General features: G+C 41.1%; 1 protein-coding gene and 1 pseudogene across 1 annotated transcript in view; one reads left to right on the top strand and one right to left on the bottom strand.

Moving 5' to 3' along the window:
- Positions 1-630: 630 nt before the first annotated feature.
- The window catches only part of PAAF1 (proteasomal ATPase associated factor 1), a 44,516-nt gene continuing 19,065 nt past the window's right edge, over positions 631-26,081 (bottom strand). Inside the window, exons 5-12 of the mRNA XM_021704637.1 lie at positions 22,224-22,322; positions 21,434-21,584; positions 15,436-15,630; positions 10,539-10,630; positions 9,043-9,158; positions 6,768-6,850; positions 4,477-4,559; positions 631-1,053 (exon numbers count right to left, since the gene is read on the bottom strand). Of these exons, the coding sequence (XP_021560312.1) occupies positions 976-1,053; positions 4,477-4,559; positions 6,768-6,850; positions 9,043-9,158; positions 10,539-10,630; positions 15,436-15,630; positions 21,434-21,584; positions 22,224-22,322 (897 nt within the window). The 3' untranslated portion in view covers positions 631-975. The remainder of the gene's footprint in view (positions 1,054-4,476; positions 4,560-6,767; positions 6,851-9,042; positions 9,159-10,538; positions 10,631-15,435; positions 15,631-21,433; positions 21,585-22,223; positions 22,323-26,081) is intronic.
- On the top strand, positions 1,391-2,315 carry LOC110593400 (annotated as a pseudogene).

Raw genomic sequence — 26,081 nt, 5'->3', positions numbered from 1 at the left:
TAAAACTCTTCCGTGGGTTTCTTGCCAACCAAATGAAATTCAGGCTCCTTACCTGGTACTCAAGCACCTTCACTATTTGGGCCCTGCCAACCTCTCCAGCCTCATCTTCTACAGACCAGCCTCACCATCCTATGAGCACTGGGTTCCAGCTATGACTTAAAATGCCCTTTACTATCTCTTCCTCTAGGTCTCAAACTGTAGCATGCATCAGAATCACCTGGCCAGCTCTACCCAGAGAATTTCTGATTTGGGGCTGAGGTGGGGCCTAGGAATTTCTATTTCTAACAAGTTCCCAGGTGATACTGATATGGCTGTTAAGGGACCACACTCGGACAGCCACTGCTTTTACAATGACAGGATTCAACTTTATCACCTGTACATGGACCAGTCAACAATATCACTTTGCCTAGGACTGAAAGTCCCATGTAGCAGAAAACCCCTCAGACCAAGGAAAACTGAGACAGTTGGCTTCCCTACCTGTATAAGAACCTTTCCCAGGTTGCTGCGTAAGGGATAGTTACTGCTAACAAGCAGTCCTTCTCTATGGCCAGGCCTGAGAAAGGAGTTCCATCAACTTGAATGGCTTTTTGCTGGAGTAAGAATATTTAACAAAGTTTTTCAAATTCAGACTCCAAATACATTCTCTTTATTTCCTTCAGAGAACAAGCTTTAGTCCTCTGATCCTTGTAAACACTTAACACAATGGTGTGAGATCAAACTGTAAGCATCCATATCCTTGCCCTGCTGTTGGGGTGAGGGTATATATGGAGCATGTGTGAGCTTCTTCTTCAGTTTACAGTAGGTCTTGTCATGGAATGATACTTCCACATGGGCCAATGCAGCTGATTTTCTGTGACTTCCAAAGGGTGCCCCAAACAATAAGGGGCCATGGTCCTTGAGAAGGACTGATGATTATTTTGCTCTTTGTCGATTAGGGCCAATTTTTTCATTAACTGGGAATCCTTTTCCAAGGAGTCAGAGATCAGAGAGCTGATAGCGTCGCACAAGACCATCTCGACAGCATGTGTAGATCTGCTTCTCCCATGTGGCAACCTGGAACACAAGAGTTCACAGCTCAAAGGAAGCCTGGGAGTCTTCCATTTCAAACAGATAGAGCTTTGTCATTGATCCCCATTAGTACAAGTGAGTCTAAGAAGCTCTGCTGACTCCAAAGACAAGAGAAGAATTAGATCCATGGTAGGTATAGCCGGCTAGGATCCACGGCACTTATGAGTCCAGAACAGAGAAACTAATCAGCCAAGTAGAGAGCAGGCCCATTAGTGTGGTGCATAGCTGAGGGCGAGGGTCTGGACCTGGGAAAGGAGATGATCCATAGATGGGCTGGCGTATCCCTGAACCTTGTAAAATTATATTCAAAGAAGCTCTCAATATGTGCCTGTCTGAGGAGGATTTCATCGACTTCTCAGAGAAGTCTGAGGCTACAGCTGCGTGGAGGAGCGAGGTGCGTGCTGGGGCTGCGCGACGGCACCAGGGGCTGCGGTGGGTGGCACCGAGACTACACAGCTCCCAGTGGGGAGGCTCCACCACCACTGCCACTTTGCTTGGTGAGCGCATGGTGTCAGTAGGCTGCCAGTACCATGGCTGGCCCAGCGCGGCATCACCCCCTTCCAAGACTCCTGGAGTTTCTGAACCTCCTCTCCAGGGTGGCGGGGGAGCTGGCATGCTGGCATTTTAGGCTGTGTGGGAGCCCACGTCTTCTTCACTTATGCTGACTACAACCACTTCTTTGAAGATGTGCACCCTCTCATCCCTGCCATAATGATTACCGCTGTGGAGCCCCCCTTTCCACTTTTGGGCTGACTGGCTACTGTGCCCCAATCTGGGAAAGCTGCTGTAGACTTGCCATGTTTGTCATCATCCTACTCTTGGTTTTTGTTACAGAAGCTATTGTAGTGGTTTTGGGATACATTTACAGAGCAAAGGTGGAAAAAGGTTGATGAGAGCATTCAGAAAGTGTGTAAGACCTACAGTGGAACCAACACTACAATGGAACCAACTAGTCAGACTGGAATAATAGGGACTGGCTCAAAGAAACCAAAAACCACAGTGTCCCTCTCAACTGCATCAGAGAGACAGCCAGCAGCTATCATGGCAGGCTGGCCCACTCCTCTGACCTCCATACTGAAGGATGTGAAGCTCTAGGAGTTAAGAAGCGATCAAAAGTCACGGCGCATGTTATCTGGGCAGTGCTGGAAGGTGCAGCTCTTCAGCTGCTAGACATGCTGTGTGCATGCAGCATATTATGCAGGAGCAGAGATCCTGCTTCTGAGCTCCTCACCACTGGTAGAACCTAGGCATAGGACAAAATGCAACTCGGAGCTTTTTAGTCTTGTTCTGATTTGGAAGGTGAATCAAGCAGGTTTACTTTTAGTAGTTAAACCACACATTACACAGGTGTTGGACAGAGCAGCTTGGCTCTTCATGTGCCCACCCATGATTTTCTTTTCCCTTCTCCTATCTGACTCCCCATGTCTCTAAGTTTTTAGGTACGACAGTGAATGTTCTCATTTCGGAACCATTTGTGAGTTCTGTAGTGTGGGAGAATGAGGTGAGGACCTGGGCCTGCTTCTGTTACTTCCGTGCAGTAATAGGACTGCTGCCAAAGTATCACTGGGTCTTTTCAGTCTTCACAACGGAGAACTCTTGGCCAAGGGATTTGGGGGAGAGAAGGGGGAAGCCAGATAAGGTTAAAGTTAATATCAGATTGTGCCCCTCATCAGTGTCCTTTTAAAAAACATATATTGTAGTTCAATAATATAGCACTGTACAAAATGACCAAAACAGTTCATCTTCAAAATCAGACTGATTTTTGAAAAGTAGAGGTTTTTAATCAAAACTGGCTTTATAGGGGCACCTGGGTGGCTCAGTCGTTAAGCCTCTGCCTTCAGCTCAGGTCATGATCCCAGGGTCCTGGGATTGAGCCCCGCGTCGGGCTCCCTGCTCAGCGGGAAGCCTTCTTCTCCCTCTCCCACTCCCCCTGCTTATGCTCTCTCTCTCGCTGTCTCTGTCAAATAAATAAATAAAATCTTAAAAAAAAGAAACTGGCTTTATAGGAACATAACATATGTGCTACTTTTTAAAAACAATTTGTGTGTGTGTGTATGTTGTTGTATGATTGAGCCCACTCATCATAAATCTAAACTCATTAGGATTAATGTACTCATGCAGACCAGCAAAACAGTATGTAGATGAGATCTCAGTTCTAAATAGAAAAACCTAATTCAGTAAAGTCTGTATCATCCCTCAAACAAAGAAAAGAAAAAGCCTGAGACTCAAAGGTTAAGAACCACTAATTTAGTGGAAGAAGCATGAATTCTGGAGGTAGCTTCATCTCAGGTTTGCTAATGTACCTACATGACTTAGGGCAACTTTCTCAACCACTCTGGACTCCAGTTTCCTCACTTATAAAATGAAAATGGTATGTTAATTCACAATATAGAACACTATGCAGGAATTTTTAAAAATGAAGTGGATCTATATGCATTTATCTGAAAAGAGCTCTAAGATGTTAATAAAAAAAGTCATAGAACAATATAATACATATAGAATTTCAGTTATGCACAAACTAAAGATAAAACTATATTATTTACATAAATACATAAAACAAAGATGTAAGTGCAAATGCTCCAAAAAGTCTTTTTTTTTTTTTTTAAAGATTTTATTTATTCATTTGAGAGAGAATGAGATAGAGAGAGCATGAGATGGGGGAGGGTCAGAGGGAGAAGCAGACTCCCTGCCGAGCAGGGAGCCCGATGCGGGACTCGATCCCGGGACTCCAGGATCACGACCTGAGCCGAAGGCAGTCACTTAACCAACTGAGCCACCCAGGCGCCCCAAAAACAGTCTTGAAAGATACATGCTGAACTGTTAATGCTAGTTACTTCTAGAAAGAAGAGTGGAACTAAAAAGGTCTTAAAGGGGACTTTAAAGTCTGTATAATTTTGTATTTGAATTTTTATAGGTATGTATTAGCTGTATAACTTTTACATTATAAAAACAATATAAATAATAATACCTATACCTCAAGAATAGTAACAACAATGAAATAAGATGATACATGTAAAACATCCAGCACAATGTCTAGTCAATAAATATTACTTCCCCTTTTGTTTTTCTCTTTCTAATCAAATGAGATAACCAGTCTTGAACTTTAAATAATAATAATGACAGCTAATCTTTGTAGAAGACTTAAAATTTACAACTATTTTTCACATACATTATCTCATTAATACTTTCATTTTACAGAAGAATTGACAGACTAAGGAGGTAAAATGATTTTTCAAGTTTCTAGAGCTAAAAAGTGGTGAAATCACTTCTGACTCAAAATTCTCACTTCCTTTTATCGCATCTGTAAGTATTTTATCTTCTGGAATGCCCACAAAGTAGCTGGATTCAGTCCCCTCAAAAGCCCTAGATCTCAGGTGAGAATCACCCAGGTGCCTCTCAGGCCTGTACCTTGAACACAGGGTCACAGTCGGCCCCAGTGAGCTCAATGAGATAGTCTAGGTCTTGCTGGACAATGAAACAGCTTCCATCACCTAAAAGTCAAAAAGAAAAATTTAGATAACTAAAGAAAAAGCTGCACACAAAGAGGCTTAAAAAAAAATCAGTATTTTAGTTTATTTCTGTACATCACGAGCCTAAAGAAGATCATCCCAAGACCCAAAATGGCAAACAGGTCTCATTATGTGGGTCAGATATGAGGATCTACAGTGGCTGCCTAGAATGCTGGGTTAGAGGATTTGAAGGACAAGTACAAGCTCAGTGGGAAGAAGGGCTGTCTTTGATTAGCAATACCTGCCAAGGGCACGGAGCAAGCAACCGCAGGCTTATACATCTGATTGCAAACTTACCCTGGACAATGATTTTTAACAGGGAATTGTCTATATAAATGTTTTAATGTGCTCCCAAATTATTCTTCAATCTATAAACTTGACCAGATACATGAGGCAAAGGAGCAAAGTTGTTACACCAAGAAAATAAAAGTATATTTATTTTTAAACTTAATTTTCTTAAAAGACCATGGACAAATGAGACTTGGGATGATCTGTAAACTGCTGAATAAGATAATTTTTTTGTTATTGTTGTACTTAATATAAAAATAGTTTATGCTAATTGAAGAAAACTTTAAAAACAAAGAAACAGAAGTAAAAAAAAAAATCACTCAATCTACCACTCAAAGATAACTACTGTTAACATTTTTATGTATTTTTCCAATCCTTTTTGTGCACATTTTTATTTTACATGGTTGAGAGCATACTGCATAAAAGAATTATCTTTATGCATAAAGTTTTTCTGTATCAACATTGTGACTTTGTAAAGAATCCAGGAAAAAAATTTTTTTTAATTTAATTAACCTTTTCAAGCTTTTTAAAATTTGAAAAACTGCTGTCAAAAATAACTGTTAATTAATTTTATTTTATCTGTTAATCTATACCCCAACCAGCAGCATACAGGAAGACCTTATCCTTTCTCGTATTATTATTAAAAATATCTTTTTTTTTTAATTTAAATTTCACTTTATTAAGTAATCTCTACACTCATCATGGGGCTCAAACTCACAACCCAAGATCAAGAGTTGCACGTTCTACCAACTGAGCCAGCCAGGCACCCCAAAAATCATCTTTTAAATAAAAGAATTATTATTTTTTAGAAATACTTATAGAAATATTGACAGGTGAAATAATACAATGTCTGTGATATGTTTCAAAATATTACAATGGTTGGGGATTATAAGGGAATGTGTAAAACAAGATGAAACAGGATTAGCTATAAATTGGTAATAGTTGAAGCTAGATGATGGGTATATCAGGTTCATTATGCTATTCTCTCTACCTTTGTATCTCCTTTGACAATTTCCATAATAAAAAGTTTCAAAATTGTTTAATCTGGCAATTTCAATCTCCTCTCTAGTGAAAGAGTTCCAAAGGACCTCAAAGATCATCTATATCCAACTTCTAAACTAGTACTAAATTCCCTTCACAACACCTTGCAGAGTAGCCAACCAGCCTATGCTTCTCCATCCCAAGTTAGTAGTGCTCTCTAAAATGCCAGCTCTCTCTTACTTATATTCAACTGAAATGTGGCTCCTGGTAACTTTCTTTTATTGGTCTTAGTTTCATCCTCTGAAAACAGTTATATTACTATGAATAAGGCACAGTCACTACTTTCAAGGAGTCTGCACTGGGGGGAGATATAGACAATCACAGTGTAGAGTGATAAACACTATATAATAAATACAATATGCTGAAATATCATGGAGGACCATGCCCCTAGCCCCACCATAGATCACGCATTTAAACCTATGTTTATTTATTTTTAGAGAGAGGGGGCATGAGTGGGGGAGTAGGGGTGGGATGCGGGGATAGGGGCAGAGGGAGAAAGAATCTTTTTTTTTTTTAAGGGGGGGTAGGGAGAGAGGGAGAGAGAATCTCAAGCAGGCTCCACGCCCAGCATGGAGTCCAACACAGGGCTCATTCTCACAACCCCAAGATCATGACCTGAGCCGAAATCAAGAGTCAGACACTCAACCAACTGAGCCACCCAGGCGTCCCACGAGACAGAATCTTAAGTAGGCTCCACACAGCATGGAGCCTGATGCGGGGCTCCATCTCACGACCCTGAGATCACAACCTGAGTGAAATCAAGAGTCAGATGCTTAACAGACTGAGCCACCCAGGCACCCCTAACCCTATGTTTAAATGAACTACAGGAAGCCATCTTTGTCAAGGGGCCCCTGGACCCACCGTGGCTAGCAATAAATCCATCTCTGAAACTCAGGAGGGACAGAACTGGTGCTCCTGATCTGTGGATGACTTGTACTGGAGCCCTGGAATTCAAAGAAAAAGGGGCAATTGTACTTTTTTTCTTCAAGCAACACTTGACTATATTCAACATATAGTACTAACCACACAAAAGCAAACAGGACAAATGTGGACAGAGATTAAACATTCATATAGTTTCTTTCCTGGCAAGATCCTTAAATGGTAAATCCAGGAAATCACTCAAAACTACCTTGGAGTGAAGTGAATCTAAACATGTCTCTAACTAAACAGGTCATTGAGCTGAATGAACTAAGTCACCACCAATAACTCCAGTTTTTAGGGGAGGCCTGACAGAGTTTAAGATACCACAATGTTAACAATATGTTCATTGTTTTGCTTACAGACAGAATTAAGACAGTTGCGAGAATAAAAAAAAGACAGTTGTGAGAGTTAAAAAAAGACAGGTGTGAGATACTACAAATGTCAGGACTCTGAAATGAAAGAGAAAGGTGAGTGAGAATCAATTTAATATATATGTAAAGCTGATTTTCTTTCTTTTTTTAATCTTAAGTAGGCTCTACACCCAACGTGGGGCTCGAACTCATGACCCCAAGATCAAGAGTTGCACACTCTACCAACTGAGCCAGCCAGGTGCCCCTGTAAGACTGATTTTCTTCTTTTTTTTAAAAATATTTTATTTATTTCTTTGAGAGAGAGAAAGCATGAGCAGGGGGAGCGGAAGAGGGAGAAGCAGACTCCCCGATGAGTAGGGAGCCCAACATGGGGCTCAATCCCAGGACCCCAGGATCATGACCTGAGCCAAAGGCAGATGCTTAACTGACAGCCACCCAGGCGACACGGCTGATTTTCTAATAGCAATCAGAGATTCCCTGAATCTCCACAGAGGCAAAAACAGGAACAAAAGTAAAGTAATTTAAATTATGGAAGAAATGGTATAAGCTAGTCACCCTTCACTGGAATTTCTTTTTTTTTTTTTTTTAAAGGTTTTATTTATTTGACAGAGAGAGAGCAAGAGAGGAAACACAAGCAGGGGGAGCGGGAGAGGGAGAAGCAGGCTCCCTGCTGAGCAGGGAGCCCGATGCGGGACTTGATCCCAGGACCCTGGGATCATGACCCGAGCCAAAGGCAGATGCTTAACAACTGAGCCATCCAGGCACCCGCTCACTGGAATTTCTTTACTGCCCTTGGAATAAAGTCCAAACTCCTTCGAATGTATGCAAGTTCTTTTCCTGTATGGCATCACTTCTCACTGCTACCCTGCCTGCAGGGTATGTATTTGTCATATTGAACTACTCAAGGATCCCTGAAAGTGCCATACTTCCACACATTTTCCCGCTTCTCTATACGCTCTTCTACCTAGGGCAGATCCCTCTCTTCATTTGGTAACTTCCTACTGGACAAGATCCAATTAAAGCTTCATTTCCTTGGAGAAGCAGTCCCACCTTCTTCTTTCTTCTTCTCAGTGCTTTCTCAAATTCCTGTGTAGAGTCCTGTCAGCCCACCGATCACACTATATCACCAACATCTTTTACTTGCCCATCTTTACTGTTAGACTCCAAGTGCCTCAAAGGCAGAATCTGTATCTTTTATTTCTGCTTTTCAGTGCCCTACACAATGTCTGGTCCCGGGGGTATAGCTCAGTGATAGAGCATTTGACTGCACAATGTCTGGTCCCCACAAAAGCCATTCAATAAATGTCAACTGAACAAAAGAAAGGAAATGGAAGGAGGAAGGGACAGAATTGGAGAAATAGTTAAATCCTGGGATGGAGAGGTTGTGTTATTCTCTCTGGGTATCTTTAAGACCAGAATAAAGCCTGTTTCAGACAGGTTATGATCAAAGCCAAACAAAGAAACACAGCTGGTTTACTTGAACTAAAAATGATCAATCTTAGGCCAACCCAGATTTAATACCACTGAGAAAATTACTGAGCTCCTTAAAATTAAAAGTTCTATACAATCATTTTAAGGGAAATGTTAGTTCATTATTTAAGCTTAGATTTCAAAGTCATCATTACACTAGGACAATCATGACAGCATGAATCAAATTACCTTTTAATACGATTCCAGGAATAATAAGAACAATCAGACAACTCACACCGGAAAACCTTTTTATAAATGGAAAAATATACCCTTGATTCAACAGTCATCTACATGCCATGCTAAATCACTGTTAAAGCTAATAAAAATTTCCACTCTGTAGAAGACCTGCATCATGCAAATGAATGGTGACTCACCTTGGACTCCTCACGTCCAGCTGATAAATGTTTCCATCCTGTGTCCCAGCCAACAGCAAGAAGCCAGAGAGAAAAGTGCAGCAGTTGAAGGCATCTGAGCCAACAAAGAGGAACACCTGGGAATAAGCAGGAGCCAAAACTGCTGCTTAAAGATTAATTTGTTTTCAGAAATAAACAGGCACCAAAAAAAAGAAAATTTTCCTATTTTTAGAAACATTTTCTTTCTTCTCCCTTTAAGCACTCTGCATCTAAACAAAGTACTCAGCAACGACTGAGGAGGAGCCCCTTCCAGGAATTTGGGAACCTGAGGCTCCCCAAGGACTTCGGCAGTGTATGTACGACCACACCCAGAAGAGGCGGCAGTTTCCAGACTACTGCCCCTCAACACACTGACTCACAGGACCCTCAGTACCCAACATCTTTCTCCTCCCGCTTCTCATTACAACCCTCCATTTGAGAAACACTTGCAATTCACATATTTAAATTTTGTTTCATGTCACTGCTGACAACCTTTTGAAGGGAGACTCTATGTAGGAAAAGAAACAAGCTTAAATAAAGTGGCAATTTAAAGAATTAGAATTCTCCCCATGTGCCTGAAAAAAAGGAATCATCAGATTTTTATTTACTCTCTACTGTTAGCTCAATCTGATCATTTCTCCCTCAAGTATTCTAAAAAGGAAAGAAAAAAACCAAACCTGGCCCAACAAACAAAACCTGTGATTTCCCTTCAGAAGGAAAAGCAGTGCAGAGGTGATACAATCAGAAAGAGTGATGTTCCTGGAATGTCATTTCTGAAAATGGAAACATCACTAGAATAATGAAGTAACAAGGAGAAATGAAAATACAAAACCTGTGGCCAACCCAAATCATTAAAGTTGTCTGGGTGAGGTTGACAGGAGCTGGAAAGAAATTTTAAAAATCAAATCCCAGGGAACTCCGGGCTTAACGAAGAGTACAGTGTGCCCAGCAAAACCTCAGAGGCAGAAGGAAGAAAATTCAACTAATTCTTCCATAAAAGACATTCTGGTCACTAATTGATCAAGAGCCCTGAATGCATGAGTCCTTGACTCAGAATTGCTTCATGTTACCTTGGATATGGAAGGGAATCTACACAACCTCATCATTTTATACATAGCACACTAAGGCCCAGAGAGAAAGTGACTTAAAGGTCACAAAGAAGTAGAGCATTTAATCCTCATCATATAATCCTACAAGGTGAGTACTACTATGCCCAGTTTAGTGATGAGGAAACTGAGGCTCAGAATGGTTAAGTAACCTATTAAATATCACAGCCACTGTGGAAGAGCTAGGACATTAATGTTGTCCTTACTCCAAATTCCATGCTCTTAATCATTACACTCTATTGCCCCTTACTCCTGCAGCTTTCTCAAAAGGTGAACACAGGGAGCAAGCAGAAATGTTTCCAAAACCCCTTTCCAAAAATCAGAGTGATCCAGGATGCCCCAGAGTTCAAAAGTCTTAGAGGAACCACTTGCCGGCTGCCTGCTCTGCAGTCCCAAGCACTGAAGTTTCTTATCTTCCCGTGCCAATAGCAGCATTTTCGACTCTGTTCCAACCTCCCGTTCGCCTGCATGACAGATAAACCATGTCAACAATGGGCTAGGCTGATCAGCTGGCAGGGCCAGAAAGCACAGATCCTGATAGCTGTTTACTGAATTCTTGTTAGTGATTAACATACTAATTTAAAAAAAACTTTTATTATGTTCTATATCTTGACTGTTTGTATTGTTTATATGACTGTACACATTTGTCAAAACTCACAGAACTGATCATTTAAAAGGGTGATTTTCAGGCACCTGGCTGGCTCAGTTGGTAGTGCATGCAACTCTTGATCTCAGGGCTATAACTTCAAGCCCCATGTTAGGGATAACAGATTACTTAATAAAATAAGTTATTATTATTTTTTTAGATTTTATTTATTTACTTGAGAGAGAGAGAGCGTGCACATGGGGAGGGGCAGAGTGAGAGGGAGAAAGAATTTGAAGCAGACTCCACAGTGAGCACAGAGCCCAACACGGGGCTTGATCCCACAACCGCAAGATCATGACCTGAGCAGAACCCAAGAGTCAGATGGTCAACCGACTGAGCCACCCAGGTGCCTCTAAATAAGTTAATTAAAAACAAATAATAAAATAAAATAAAAAGGGTAACTTTTACTTCATTAAGTCCTTTGCAATGTGACATGATACCGTATTAGGAGCAGGGGTACAATGTTGAACAAAACAGTCTCTGACCTCAAGGCTCTTATGGTCTGGAGTAAATGAAATTTATTCATTCACTAAACAAATCTTTAATGAGGGTCTACTATGTATCAGACACTATTCTATGTGCTAAGGAAATAGTAATATACAGACAGGGTCCTTACTCTCAAGAATTCTAGTGGAAATAGGAAATAGTGGGATAGGTAAATAAACAAACAGGATATTTTCAGACAGTGATGAATTCCACAAAGGAAATAAAACAGGAAAATCTAATCAATAGTGAGTAGATGGTGGAAGGCTGAGTGAAGAGAGGTAATTTTAAATTTAAACTTTAACTGTAAAAAAACTCCATGAAGGGGTACCTGGGTGGCACAGTCAGTTAAGCATCCAACTCTTCATTTCGGCTTAGGTCGTGATCTCAGGGTCATGAGATCAAGCCCCACATCTGCTCTGTGCTCAGCGTGGAGTCTGCTTAAGACTCTCTCTCCCTCTGCCCCCACCAAAAATAAATCTTTTAAAAAACCCCATGGAGGGGCGCCTGGGTGGCTCAGTCGTTAAGCGTCTGCCTTCAGCTCAGGTCATGATCCCAGGGTCCTGGGATCGAGTCCTACATCGGGCTCCCTGCTCAGCAGGAAGTCTGCTTCTCCCTCTCCCACTCCCCCTGCTTGTGTTCCTACTTTTGCTATCTTTCTCTCTGTCAAATAAATAAATAAAATCTTTAAAAAAAAAAACAACAACAACCCATGGAGGCCACTTTTCAACTGAGACCTGAATGGTAACCAGAAACTAGTCGTGCAAAGAGCTTTGCGAAGTATGGGCAGTATGACATGAAGCTGGAAAGGAATACAGAGGTCAGAAAGTGTGTTTGTGGTAAGTCAAGTGAAGGGGATAGGATTTTAATATAAGTATAAAAGGAGGTCACTGGAGAAGAGTAGGGACAAAGGAGAGCAACATGACTTGATTTGTGCTTTTTTTAAATGACAACAAATGGTTGCTCTGAGGACAATGGATTATAGCAGACTAGTACAGGGGCACCTGGGTGGCTCAGTCAGTTAAGCATCTGCCTTCGGCTCGGGTCATGATCTCGGGGTCCTGGAATCAGGCCCGAGTCGGGCTCTCTGCTCTCCCTCTCTCTCTCAAATAAATAAATAAAATCTTAAAAAAATATACATATATATACATATATTTTCATTTAAATTACTTTAAATCGGAATGCCTGGGTGTCTCAGTCAGTTGAGTGTCTGCATTTGGCTCAGGTTGTGATCCTGGGGTCCTGGGATCGAATCCCCATGGGGCTCCCTGCTCCTTGCTTAGTGGGGAGCCTGCTTCTCCCTCTGCCTGCTGCTCCCCCTGCTTGTGCGCACTCTCTCTGACAAATAAATAATAAATAAAATCTTTAAAAAAAATTAAATCAACGAATTTTTATTTATTTTTATTTTTTTAAAGATTTTTATTTATTTATTTGACAGAGAGAGACACAGCGAGAGAGGGAACACAAGCAGGGGGAGTGGGAGAGGGAGAAGCAGGCTCCCCGCAGAGCAGGGAGCCTGATGCGGGACTCGATCCCAGGACCGTGGGATCATGATCTGAGCTGAAGGCAGTCGCTTGACCAACTGAGCCACCCAGGCACCCTAAATCAACGAATTTTTAAAAACTTAACCTTGTTGGGGCGCCTGGGTGGCTCAGTCATTAAGTGTCTGCCTTCGGCTCAGGTCATGATCCCAGGGTCCTGGGATCGAGTCCCGCATCGGGCTCCCTGCTCTGCGGGGAGCCTGCTTCTCCCTCTCCCACTCCCCCTGCTTGTGTTCCCTCTCACTGTCTCTGTCAAATAAATAAATGAAATCTTAAAAAAAAAAACAAAAAACTTAACCTTGTTTTAAGTAATATTTGTGGGATATATTAGGTTTGAAGTAAAATGTGTGCGTGTTAAATATATAACTATTAAAAATGTGTACTGCCTGAAATTATCTTGTTTATCACTAATTGCACATGTATCACACTTTGGGAAAAAGACTCATCCTATTAATTCCAAAGACAGTTCAGGGAACATCTGGTGGTCAGCAATAGTTTTAGTTCTTGGACCACAGTACACCCACATGGGAAGTTTAAGACGGGTGAGTACTTACAGTGTGTCAAAAGTCAAGGGCAAAATTAACCCAAATCAGTTGAAAACATATGTCCACATAACAACATGCACAGAGATATTTATAGCAGCTTTTTTCATATTCGCCAAAACTTGGAAGCAACCAAGATGTCCTTTAGCAGGTGAATGGATAAATAAACCGAGGTACATCCAGACAATGGAATATTATTCAGTGCTAAAAAGCCATAAAAAGATATGGAGGAACCTTGAATGCTTATTACTAAATAAAAGAAACCAATCTGAAAAGACTACACAGTTTATGATTCCAACTGTGACATTCTGAAAAAGGCAAAATCATGGACACAGTAAAAATATCATTGTTTGCCAAGGGTTATAGGAGAGGAAGGGATGAACTGGTAGAGCACAAAGGATTTTTCAGGCAGTGAATCTTCTGTATGATACTATAATAGATACATGTCATTATACATTTGTCCAAATCCATAGAATGTACAACACCAAAAATGAACCTAAAATAAATTATTTGAGTGATAATGATATGTCAATGTAGGTTTATCAATTGTAACAAATATACCATTCTGGTGAGGGATGTTGATAAAACTGATAATCAGGGAGGGTGTCTGGAGCAGAGGGTGTATGCACAAGTGTGAGCGGGTGGAGGGGCAGAGGGAGAGGGAGAGAGAGAATCCTTTTTTTTTTTTTTTTAAGATTTTATTTATTTTTTTGACACAGAGAGAGAGATAGCGAGAGCAGGAACACAAGCAGGGGGAGTGGGAGAGGGAGAAGCAGGCCTCCCGCTGAGCAGGGAGCCCGATGTGGGACTTGATCCCAGGACCCTGGGATCACAACCTGAGCCAAAGGCAGATGCTTAACAACTGAGCCACCCAGCCACCTGAGAGAGAATCCTTAAGCAGACTCTGCACTGAGCGTGGAGCCCGACATGGGGCTCAATCTCATGACCCTGAGATCACAACCTGACCCCAAACTAAGAGTTGGACACTTAACCAACCGAGCCACCCAGGCACCCCAAAAACTGCACTTTCTGCTCAATTTTGCTGTACACCTAAAGTTGCTCTAAAAAATAAAGCCTTTTCTTAAAGATTTTATTTTTAAGTAAACCTTACACCCAATATGGGGCTTGAAAACACAACCCCAATATCAAGAGTCACACGTTCCACTGACTGAGCCAGCCAAGTGCCCCTAAAGATTTTTTTTTTAAAGACTTTTTTTTTAAAGACTTTATTTATTCATTTGAGAGAGAGACAGAGAGCACAAGCAGGGAGAGAGGCAGAGGGAGAGGGAGAAGCAGACTCCCCTCTAAGCCGGGATCCCGACATGGGGCTCAATCCCAGGACCTGGAGATCATGACCCCAGCCGAAGGCAGACACTTAACCATCTGAGCCACCCAGGTGGCCCTGCCCCTAAAGATTTTTTTTAAGTAATCTCTACACCCAACATGGGGCTCAAACTTAAAACGCAGAGATCAAGAGTTGTATACTCTACCAACTGAGCCAGCCAGGCGCCCCCCACTACTACTACTCTTAATCCAACCTCTGACCCAGCCAAACATATGTTTTACCCAACAGTCAATTTCAACTCCAAACTATTTTAATGTGAACTGCCCCTAGCCCTACCCGCAGTTCCCATTCTCCCATCCTTCTCATTCTTGTCTATTCAACTCAAATTCATCCTCCAAGGTTCAAGTCAACTTCTTTGTGACACCTTTCTCATCTACACTAACCTAAAATATGAAATACTCAAAACTATTTTACTTGCATTAAGAATTATTAAGTTGTTTCAGCTAAAATTCTTTTGTTTTTTATAGGCATCAGTCTCATCTGCTAAACTAGATTGTACTTACTCAAATGTAGTTAACAATGACATATACTTTCTCTGTAGATTCCAAAGCAATAGAAACATAGTAGGTATGCATTAAATATTAAACTTATGGTGAAAATACAAATACCAGCCAAAAAGCAAGGAAAGATGAGGAAGAAAAGGAGAAGCTAAGGCAAACACTGAAGGTTCCTAAGGAAACAAAACAAGCTCAACATATCGTTATCAACTTACTTGGCGTCTGCTCAGGGGAGCCGAGGTTTATGGAGTTGTCAGCAGCACCCACAGCCACTCCATTAATGGAAGAACCACAGTCTGCAATGACTCCCAGGCAGGCTGAGCGCCCACAATCCCAAAGTCGTGCTGTCCCGTCTCGAGAACCAGACACCACATTCCTCCCCCGATCAACAATGGCTGTATCCAGAATACCTGGCAAGAGAAAAAAAAAGCCCCTAAGATGGAATGGGTGGTAAAGGAACTACAAGAGCAGAGAAGATGGATCAGCATAAATAACTCCAGTGCTTCACAAACGTGTACTGGATATGTACTATATGCTGGGCAAGTTCAAGTGCTAGAAAAACAGAACAGAGTCCTTGCTTCCCAATAGTTCAAAGACTAGCCCTTAGAGACAGAGATGGAAAAAGGTTTGGATTTCTTAGTGGAGTGTCCTAGAACAGTGATTTTCAGTTTTAATTTTGGCTTTAAAACATGTGTTTTAAATAAAAATTGAGAAGACATCTTAGTTCAGTTTGAAAGTCACTGTCTTATTGCTTCCACTGAGAACTAACTGAAAGGATTAATCTCCCAATCTTAAAAAAAGATGTGACTTCTGGTCTGGCCAAGAGACAGTAGCTCCATTTCTCCCAGGTGCTTCCCCTTATAACCGAAAAAAAGCTGGACATAAGACAGGAAGTATAAGAAGACTGAAAGGGGCACCTGGGTGGCTCAGTCGTTGAGCGTCTGCCTTCGGCTTGGGTCATGATCCCAGGGTCCTGGGATCGAGTCCCGCATCAGGCTCCCTGCTCAGCGGGAGGCCTGCTTCTCCCTCTCCCACTCCCACTGCTTGTGTTCCCTCTCTCGCTGTCTCTCTCTGTCAAATAAATAAATCTTTAAAAAAAAAAAAGAAGACTGAAGGACGGAAAGAAGGTCACCTAGGGACCTGAGGACTTGAAGAACAACAGGGTAACAAATTCCCTGGATTTCCTTATTGCTTCCCATACAATCCTGGATAGGATACTGCAGAAGCCTCCAACAAGGAATTGATTAAAAAAACAAACAAACATGCACAAATTAAAACAAAAACAAAACAACCCAAATCCAAGATATGTCTGTTGCAAAAGCCTGGAAAAGAGGTGGCCTAACAGAAAATGTTGGCAATTTACTCAAAGAGCAAGAGAAAAACTGCTACTTTCCCTTCCCCAAGGTCAGTGAGGCTAAATAAGGAGTGCTCTTCTACCCTACTCCCACTGAAGCAGGAGGCAGCAGTCCAATTCCCTTGACCCTTGACAGCGATCAGACCCAGCAGGGTGCTGCCAGGACGGTCCAGTGGTGAGCTGAGCCCCTACCCTGACCTGGCAATAACAGGTGGAAAGAGAAAAAACAAAGTAGTGGGAAGTAGCACTCTACTTTCTCCCAACCCCCTCTTACAATATGGTGGCAACTAGTATGGGTCTCTTCACTCTTAGATGACAAGAATAAAAGAAAGAAGAACCCTACAGGAGCTGGAACCTATGACAAATTACTCTAGAAAGAAGCTATGAAAGTAGTAGGCAGCTCTTGTAAGAGAAGCTGCCAGAGCAAAGACCTACCTGAAGCCACAAAGGCTTTAGCTATCAAACCAAACTGATGGGGCGCCTGGGTGGCTCAGCCGTTAAGCGTCTGCCTTCGGCTCAGGTCATGATCCCAGGGTCCTGGGATCGAGCCCCACAACGGGCTTCCTGCTCTGCGGGAAGTCTGCTTCTCCCTCTCCCACTCCCCCTGCTTGTGTTCCCTCTCTCACTGTGTCTCTCTCTGTCAAATAAATAAATAAAATCTTTAAAAAAAAAAAAAAACCAAACTGATACAAGTCCTCAAGAGAAAAACCAAGATAAAAAAGCACTGCCTTCAAGAAAACATTCAGCTGAAACACATATAAACATCCTAGCCAATGTCTGGGAAATAAGAATGTTAAGTGAAACTATGACTAAAATAAGTATTAATAAGAAATAGAGCAACATTTATATATCTAGGAATGTTTTTAACCAATTTACTCTATTAAGATTATCTAGTTTTATTATTACTATTATTTTTTTAAAGATTTTATTTATTTATTTCACAGAGAGAGACACAGAGAGAGAGAGGGAACACAAGCAGGGGGAGTGGGAAAGGGAGAAGCAGGCTTCCTGCCGAGCAGGGAGCCTGATGCGGGGCTCGATCCCAGGACCCTGGGACCATGACCTGAGCCGAAGGCAGACGCTTAACGACTGAGCCACCCAGGTGCCCTAGTTTTATTATTATATGAAGCTGGTTTAATGTTGCTAGGAAGCAAACACACACATACGAGGAAGGGGAAATGTACGTGTGTGTGTGTGTGTGTGTGTTTGTGCATGGAAAGAGTAATGGCTGCGACTCAGATCTCAGAAAAAATGAGCCTTGAAGCACCTACTATTACTTGGAGGCAGCATATCCTATTTCAAAGAAAATATAGGAGTTTGAAAATAATGGCCTAAGTGCTGAAAATGCAACCTGACCTCCTAAAATTATTCCACAAATGTAAGCAGTTTTCCTACCATGGTGAGCAAAAAACTCAACCAATCAGCTACAGTGGTGTTTCATTTGGCCTCAACGTTTTCATAGATTATGAATGATCTGGTGCTTATTAGAAATAATTATGATTATTAAATTATTATTACTCAAAGGATTGTATTATATAAACCTCCAAATTCACCAACTTAATTAAATGGCCTGTGCAATTTAAAAACTTCAAACTAAAGTATACCTTAGAGCTACTTAGAAGACTCATATACAGTAGTCTTCCCTTATCTACAGTGTCACTTTTTCTGGTCAAACACGGGATGTGAATCACATCACTTTACCCAACATATCCACGCAGTATCCATTTGCCTGTTACATATCATAGGTTTGTACATATAGGAAAAGATAGTATATACACGGTTTGGTACTATCCGCAGTTTCAGGCATCCACTGGAGGTCTTGGAACGTATCCCCCATGGATAAAGGGGGACTACTGTATTACAAAGACAAAACTACTTTTAGTTTATCTTTTCATCAGAAGGATTTAAAAACATACACAAATCTCATCTCTGCTTGTTAAAGAACACAGTAATTCTTTATTTACATATAAAATATGTATCTAAAAATATAAGGGAAAACCAATTACATATTAACTAGGATCATATTTGTTGCTACTGGAAAAATTCTATTAGAATTAGAATTAGTCTATTCTATTAGAAATAACAATTTCTGTTTTTCACATATGACAAGTATGTTAAAACATCACAAAGCTCACCCCCCCGCCTGGGATTAAAGTTTAGCTTTATATTTTATATGAACAATAACATTTATTGTGCACTTATAATACCAGCAATTATGTTAAATCCTTCACATGCAACATCTCATTTAATACTGCTATCCCCATTTTACATGAGGAAACTAAGGCTCAGAATGGTTAAGCAACTTTCTGAGGTCATACAGATTATGGGTGGAAGAATTAAGATTTAAACCAAGATTTACATGTCTCCAAATCCCATGCTTAAACACCCTACATACTGTCTCACTTACTACCATATTTTCATACGCTAGAAGCAATAAGAAAGCCAGGGACTTAATTAAACTAACCAAAGTTTATCCTTTACACAAGATCTTTATACAGAGCTACTTTGTTAGCGTCCTAATGGTTCCTTGCAATAAGCATCAGGCTATGTTCAGTCCAGTGTTCCTGGTGGTTTCTTTTATGGTCTCACTTGCCAAGACTTAACCTAGGCAATAAAAGACCATGTTCACTTTCAACACTCACTATCTTCTTTTGGGGTGAGGGGGCAGCAAAGCAAGGTTTATTGACCAATAGCAAAGTGATCATACAAAGCTTCCGACGAGGGAGGGGACCCCAGAGGATTGCCCAACACTCACTATCTTCTGTTTCTCTTATTTAGTCACCACTTGTGAAACCACTAAAGATCATACATGCAGGTAATAATTTTTATTCTATTTTTTATGTAGTTCATGGCCTTTGCTAATAAACATGCTTCAAAATTTTGTAACTAAAGAGATTAAAAAAGGAGCCATACAACGAAACTTGGAATTCATTCGGCTGGAGTGACCCATATGCTGCTAAACTATCAGAGATTAATTTTGATTTTCTGTACTGTGGAAGAATGGGCAACACCAAATCTGGCCTTACTTTACAGAACTACCTGGGCAGGAGCATTCAAGACCTGACAGACATTAGCCTGGATCTGACTTCATGTCATTTCTCCCACAGTTTGTCACTTCTATTCAACCTGATAAAATTCCTCCTCTCAAAAAAAAAAAAAAAAAAGAAAAGTCAAGAGTTGTTATATCTAGAGTATCTAGAGAAGCTCCCACCCCACCCTGGGACGTTCTCATAAGGCCAAAGAATGAATAAAGATTCAATCGGATTGACAAACATTATGTACTTCACTCTAAGCTAAGTGATGCACGTGTATTCTTAGGAAGAAATAAAGAACACTGGACGACTTAGTTTTCACATGGTGGGCATACTGCAGTCGCCCAAAGGAATTACTAAGTTGAGTGTGCGTTGACATTGAATATGCATTTTGTTAAGCTCACAGTCATGTCTTGTTCCACTGGAAAACTTCCCTGTGCCTCACAAATTCAGGATGGCCAGATGTGAGGTGAGTACCTCAGGGTTCCTTTAGACCCGTTTGGCTCCTGGACTCCTCCTCTATGCAGGCCACTTTGACTCCTTAGACTAGTCAGTTCTTCAGGCTGAATGTGAGGAAGGCTCCAAATATCTTTTCTATTCCTTCTCAATGCACCTGTGTACTGACAGTCTTAGAAATAACCTTGCTGGGGCGCCTGGGTGGCTCAGTTGGTTAAGCGACTGCCTTCGGCTCAGGTCATGATCCTGGAGTCCCGGGATCGAGTCCCGCATCGGGCTCCCTGCTCAGCAGGGAGCCTGCTTCTCCCTCTGACCCTCCCCCCTCTCATGTGCTCTCTCTCTCTCATTCTCTCAAATAAAAAAAAAAAAAAAGAAATAACCTTGCTAAGGTTAACGTGTATTTGCTAGATGATCTGTATGTAACCTAACAAATCATTATAAAGAAATATTAAAACTTAAAACTCAACCACGCAAGTTATTTATAATATAGTCAGGTACACAAAGCAAAAGACTAGTTTAAATACCTTAAGTATAGGGCAATACATAATTAATTCTCAAATGAGTGGCCTAAACATCCGACTCTTGGTTACGGCTCAGGTCGTGATCTCAGGGTCGTGAGATCAAGCTCACATCAGGCTCCACGCTCAGCAGGGAGTCTGCATGAGGATTTTCTCATAGATGATGTGTACTATGATTCCAAAGGAGGGAACAAGGTAAGGAATTATTTGGGGATATTAATGCTTTTTCAAAAATATCCAAACTTGTAAAATAAGAGTAACATTTATCACCTTTTTAACATTCCGATTAAGGTTAAAACATCTCTAAATCATAATTTTTTTCCCACAAACCAACCAGTTACAAAGGGAAAATGTTCTCATTCTGTCTCTATAACCTGTTATCAACTGGCTATATGGCTAATCCATTTTAAAATCTGAACTGTGACTTAAATCCGTAAGAACTGACAGTCAGTAGTACCAAGCTCCATCTTTGATATCTAGTGATGCGGCCATTTGCCACCCAGCTTTTACTATCACTTCAAAGGACTAATAATGAGAAAATGTTGGGACACATTTCTCTCTCTCCTAGCACACAAGCAGATAGAACACTGGACGACTTAGTTTTCTGGGGAAGGATTTTTTTTTTCACTTATCAACTGTGGAAAACAACTATCTGTGTATAGCAGTTAGTTCTAGATAGCAATAACAAGACTCAGTGTCAAAGGAATTTCTAATCCTTGAGGAAAGAGCTCATTTAAATGGTCAGTTAGAGGAATTATTTGTGTTTTTGTAGATAACTAGCTTCTGTTTCTACCTTTTTGATTTGTCTCTGGGGATCATTAGAGAAGCCTTTTGGAGAAATCATCCTTCATACCTCCTTTGTGACCTTTGAATGTCACCACACAGCTAGCATCTTCAGCTGACCAGATCTTCAGCTGGGCATCCATTCCCCCACTCAGAACCACAAGGCCTGATGGGAAAAACCTGCAACAATTCACATCAAACACATGTCCTTCCAATACTCTCTGGAAAAACAAAAGAAAATTCCATGCTAGTTCTCTTGTCCATCCCCTGATATTCTCTTACCTGTCATATCTTTGGTCCCTTAAATATCTACATGCTGGGTTTTAAAACTATGGAGGTCCAAAAGGATCTCTTTAGCTCATCTGTATACCAGGTAGTGTTCTAAGAGCTACTTACTCCCTTTTGTGTAGCTCTGGCTACAGATGTTATGGATTTGAACTCCAAGGTTCTCACAGCCTCCTTAAGTCTAGTACTACATATAAGGAGCTAAGGAGGCTTGAGGACTCTTTTACTCACCTCTTCTTAAAATCCTCTGTGTAAGTTGGAGGGGCTCAGCCATATAATCAGTACAACAGCCTACCTAATCTGTTAGCTGATCACTGAAGGCAGTTCATACCAAGAGACCACCCACTTAGACATTCACTGGCCTGGCTTCTCCACTGTTTCAGCCCCAATCTGTTCCGGCAAATCACCAAGATTGAGGATGGTTCTGAGATTAACAAATGGGAGAACAAAGATCAATTGAAGTGTGGTGGTCCTATAAATTTAGAATGCACCACTCTTCTTTCTGTGACCCAGTCTAAGGCTTCCCAGACCACCCTTCATGTATAAGACCCTAAAAGCAAATCCAAAGCCTTTACTCTGAGCTCGCCATTGGAAGCCTGCCAGATCTTCATGCTTCCATCAGTACTAGAAGACACACCAAGGCCGCCTCCACTGGAAATGTCCAGGCATGTTATCTGTTCAAAAGACAAAATAACTGCTGTTATAAATAATGAAATGCTCTTTTTTCCCTGAAATATGTTAAAGATCTCCCCTGTTTCACACTCCTCCAAGACTTCTTCAAGCCTATGCTTCCCAGCACCAAGGACATGTGTTTTCACCTGAAGATTGAGGTGTCATCACCTATCTCCTAACAAGGCTAGCGCCAACATCTTTTATTTCTCAAAACAAAAAGATGTTCTTGTAATAAACTATAGTCTCCGGCTTCAACTATAAAGTTTTTACTATCCCCGTATCATTTCCATCTTTCGCTATTTTTTTAAATTCTTTTTTAAGATTTTATTTATTTGACATAGAGAGAGAGAGAGAGCACAAGCAGGGGGAGCAGCAAGCAGAGGGAGAGGGAGAAGTAGGCTCCCGGCGGTGGAGCAGGGAGCCCGATGCGGGGCTCGATCCCAGGACCCTGGGATCGTAACCTGAGCCGAAGGCAGACACTTAACCGACTGAGGGACCCAGGCACCCCTCTTTTGATATTTTAAAATTAAGATACCTGATTCTTAGGAACCCACATACACAAGAGACAGTCAACTAAAATGCACCAAAAGGATTCAAGGAAAAGCAAAGATGTTTCCAATTTACTACTTCACATTCCCTCTATAAAATCCTAATTGTGTGTATGTGTGTATTTTAGAATAAGTAACAAAAAATTCTGATTAATTTATGCAGTTTCAACATTAGCAATCACTTCATGCATAAGCAACGATCATACACATGCATACATACATACCCTTTTTATTAAAAAACACCCAGCTGCAAATATTCCAGAAATGGAGGACTGAGATACATAATCCCAGACATATTCCCGGCAACTAAGGGAAAAGTAGGGTAGGCTTTAATTATCCAATCTTCCATTTTTCTTTGTTCTATGCCAGTTGAACCATAATGAGTAAGTTCAGCAAGAACTAAAGGGACAGGGGCGCCTGGGTGGCTCAGTTGGTTGGGCGACTGCCTTCGGCTCAGGTCATGATCCTGGAGTCCCGGGATCGAGTCCCACATCGGGCTCCCTGCTCGGCGGGGAGTCTGCTTCTCCCTCTGACCCTCTTCCCTCTCATGCTCTCTGTCTCTCATTCTCTCTGTCTCAAATAAATAAATAAAAAATCTTAAAAAAAAAAAAAAAAGAACTAAAGGGACATATCTGTCACCTCTAATAACTTCTACGACTATTTCTTCCTTATTTTGGTTCCTCAGAATAAAAGTACTATCTTTTTTTTTTAAGATTTATTTATTTATTTTAGAGAGAGAGCACTCGCGTGCGCAGGGGAAGAGGCAGAGAGAGAGAAAATCCTCATGCAGACTCCCTGCTGAGCGTGGAGCCTGATGTGAGCTTGATCTCACGACCCTGAGATCACGACCTGAGCCGTAACCAAGAGTCGGATGTTTAGGCAACTGAACCACCCAGGTGTCCCAGAAAAGAAGTACTATTAACTTAATTGTGGATTCTTTAATTTTAAGGATTATGACAAAAATTAACCTTTATATCATGTTTTATCATTTAGAAAGCATTTCCAAATAACACTATATCATTTGATTTTCATAATAATCCCATTCTGCTCCTAGCTTCCCACTGCTGGGTATTGGTGACTCGGAGGTAAATCTGACATAGCCCTGCCTTCACATTCTTAGTACAGGAGTACCCATCTCTCAGATCTTTCTTCTCCAAACTACTGCTACTATCCTTAAACCTGCCTTAAGCCTGAATACTAGCATCATCAATTAACTTTTCAATTCTATGTCTGGCTCCTCAACTACATGACAAGCTCTATAAGTGTCAGAACAATGTCCTGCACTTTTTTTTTTTTGAAAGATTTTATTTTTAAGTAATCTCTACACCCAACACAGGGCTCAGACTTACAACCCCAAGATCAAGAGCCGCATGCTCTACCGACTAAGCCAGCCATGTGCCCCTGTCCAGCACTTTCTTAACACAACCACAGGCTACGTACATAGTTAACTACTCCACAAATAACAAACAATAGCAGTTTGGTAATAAGAATGAAGTACCTTAACAACACTAGGTAGGTGAGTAAAGCCATCTGACCCATATCAATAAGAGCAACTACTGTCCTCATTTGCAGGACCCCAGAAACAACACATTTAAACACTCTCCTACTCACGCTGAAGTAGTTTTAATCCCTAAAGCAACAGAGCTCAACCTCTTTCCTGACGCAGGTGCTATCTACTCAACTGCCAGCTAGGCATCTAACTTTGGCTTTATAGTGGTCACCTCAAACTTACCATGTTCAAAACACAACTCTCATTTCCCCCAGCTTCACACCAATACAACTACTTGACCTCAATCAGTAAATGGCAACATAATTTATCCACTTCTTTTGAAAATTCTGGAATGATCCCAACTCATTTTCTCTCACCTTTCACATCCAAGTCATTAGCAAATCCTGTCTGGTCCCACACCCCAAGAATGTAGGTGCTACACAACAGTTTTATTCATTGCTATAGTCCCAGTGCCCGGAGTACCTGGATTATAGTAGGTGATTAATAAATGGATAGGTCTACCTAATAATGAACTCAAATAAGAGAAAATGAGAATAAGAAATAGAAAAGGGGCACAATTAGGGCACCTGGGTGGCTCAGTCGGTTAAGCATCTGCCTTTGGCTCAGGTCATGATCCCAGGGTCCGGGGATAGAGCCCTGTGTCAGGCTCCCTGCTCAGCAGGGAGTCTGCTTCTCCCTCTGCCCCTCCTACCTGCTTATGCTCTCTCTTGCTCTATCTCTCGAATAAATAAAATCCTTTTAAAAAGGGCACAATTAATAATCTTTTTAAAATGACCTACTTCTCTCAACTATACTCAAATAAAAATAAGTAAATTTGGGGCACCTGACTGGCTCTGTTGAGAGAGCATGTGACTCTTGATCTCAGGGCTGTGAGTTCAAGCTCCATGTTGGGCATAGAGCTTACTTTAAAAAAAAAAAGTAAATTTAATTTAATTTAAAAATCTTGTATATGTATTATATACTGTATTCTTAAAATAAAGTAAGCTGGAGAAAAGAAAAAAAAATGACCTATTTCTCAAAAGGTTTTCCCAATTCTGCCAAAAAGTTTATCACTTCCTCCCTAGTAGTCTTCAGCACTATGTTCATATATTGTAGTGGTTGTCAACCAGGGGCAAATTAGCTCATCACATTTGGTGATGTCTGGAAACATGTTTAGTTGTCACAATTGGGGAACAGTCCCCTACAATAAAGAATTACCCAGCTCAAAATGTCAATAGCGCCATGGTTAAGAAATTTTGATGTATTCTATTGTATCCTCTCAGTTAATATATTGTCCCTGGAGGGGACAGAGATATTGTTACCTTAGCTGTTTTACATATCTTTGGAGTCCTAGTTCCTATATCTAAAAAATAATTAAATCTGAACCATGCAGTTCTTCCAAAGTGACAAAACACTGAAGAGTAGATTGTAGGCTATACCAGCTATCTCCTTTCTCCAAACTTTTAAAAAAGAAGAAAGGAAACTAACATTTATTGAATAGCTATTATATACCAGACATGTAACAGACACTACCCTCATATAATACCCTCAAAAATCTATTAAGATAGGGGCACCTGGGTGGCTGAGTCGTTAAGCGTCTGCCTTCGGCTCAGGTCATGATTTCAGGGTCCTGGGATCGAGCCCCGCATTGGGCTCTCTGCTCAGTGGAAAGCCTGCTTCTCCCTCTCCCACTCCCCCTGCTTGTGTTCCCTCTCTCGCTGTGT

The sequence above is a fragment of the Neomonachus schauinslandi genome, chromosome 11 (assembly GCF_002201575.2).
Source record: "Neomonachus schauinslandi chromosome 11, ASM220157v2, whole genome shotgun sequence".
In the NCBI taxonomy this organism is placed as follows: Eukaryota; Metazoa; Chordata; class Mammalia; order Carnivora; family Phocidae; genus Neomonachus; species Neomonachus schauinslandi.
The sequence above is the reverse complement of the archived record's forward strand: the minus strand, read 5'-3'. Positions and strand labels throughout refer to the sequence as shown.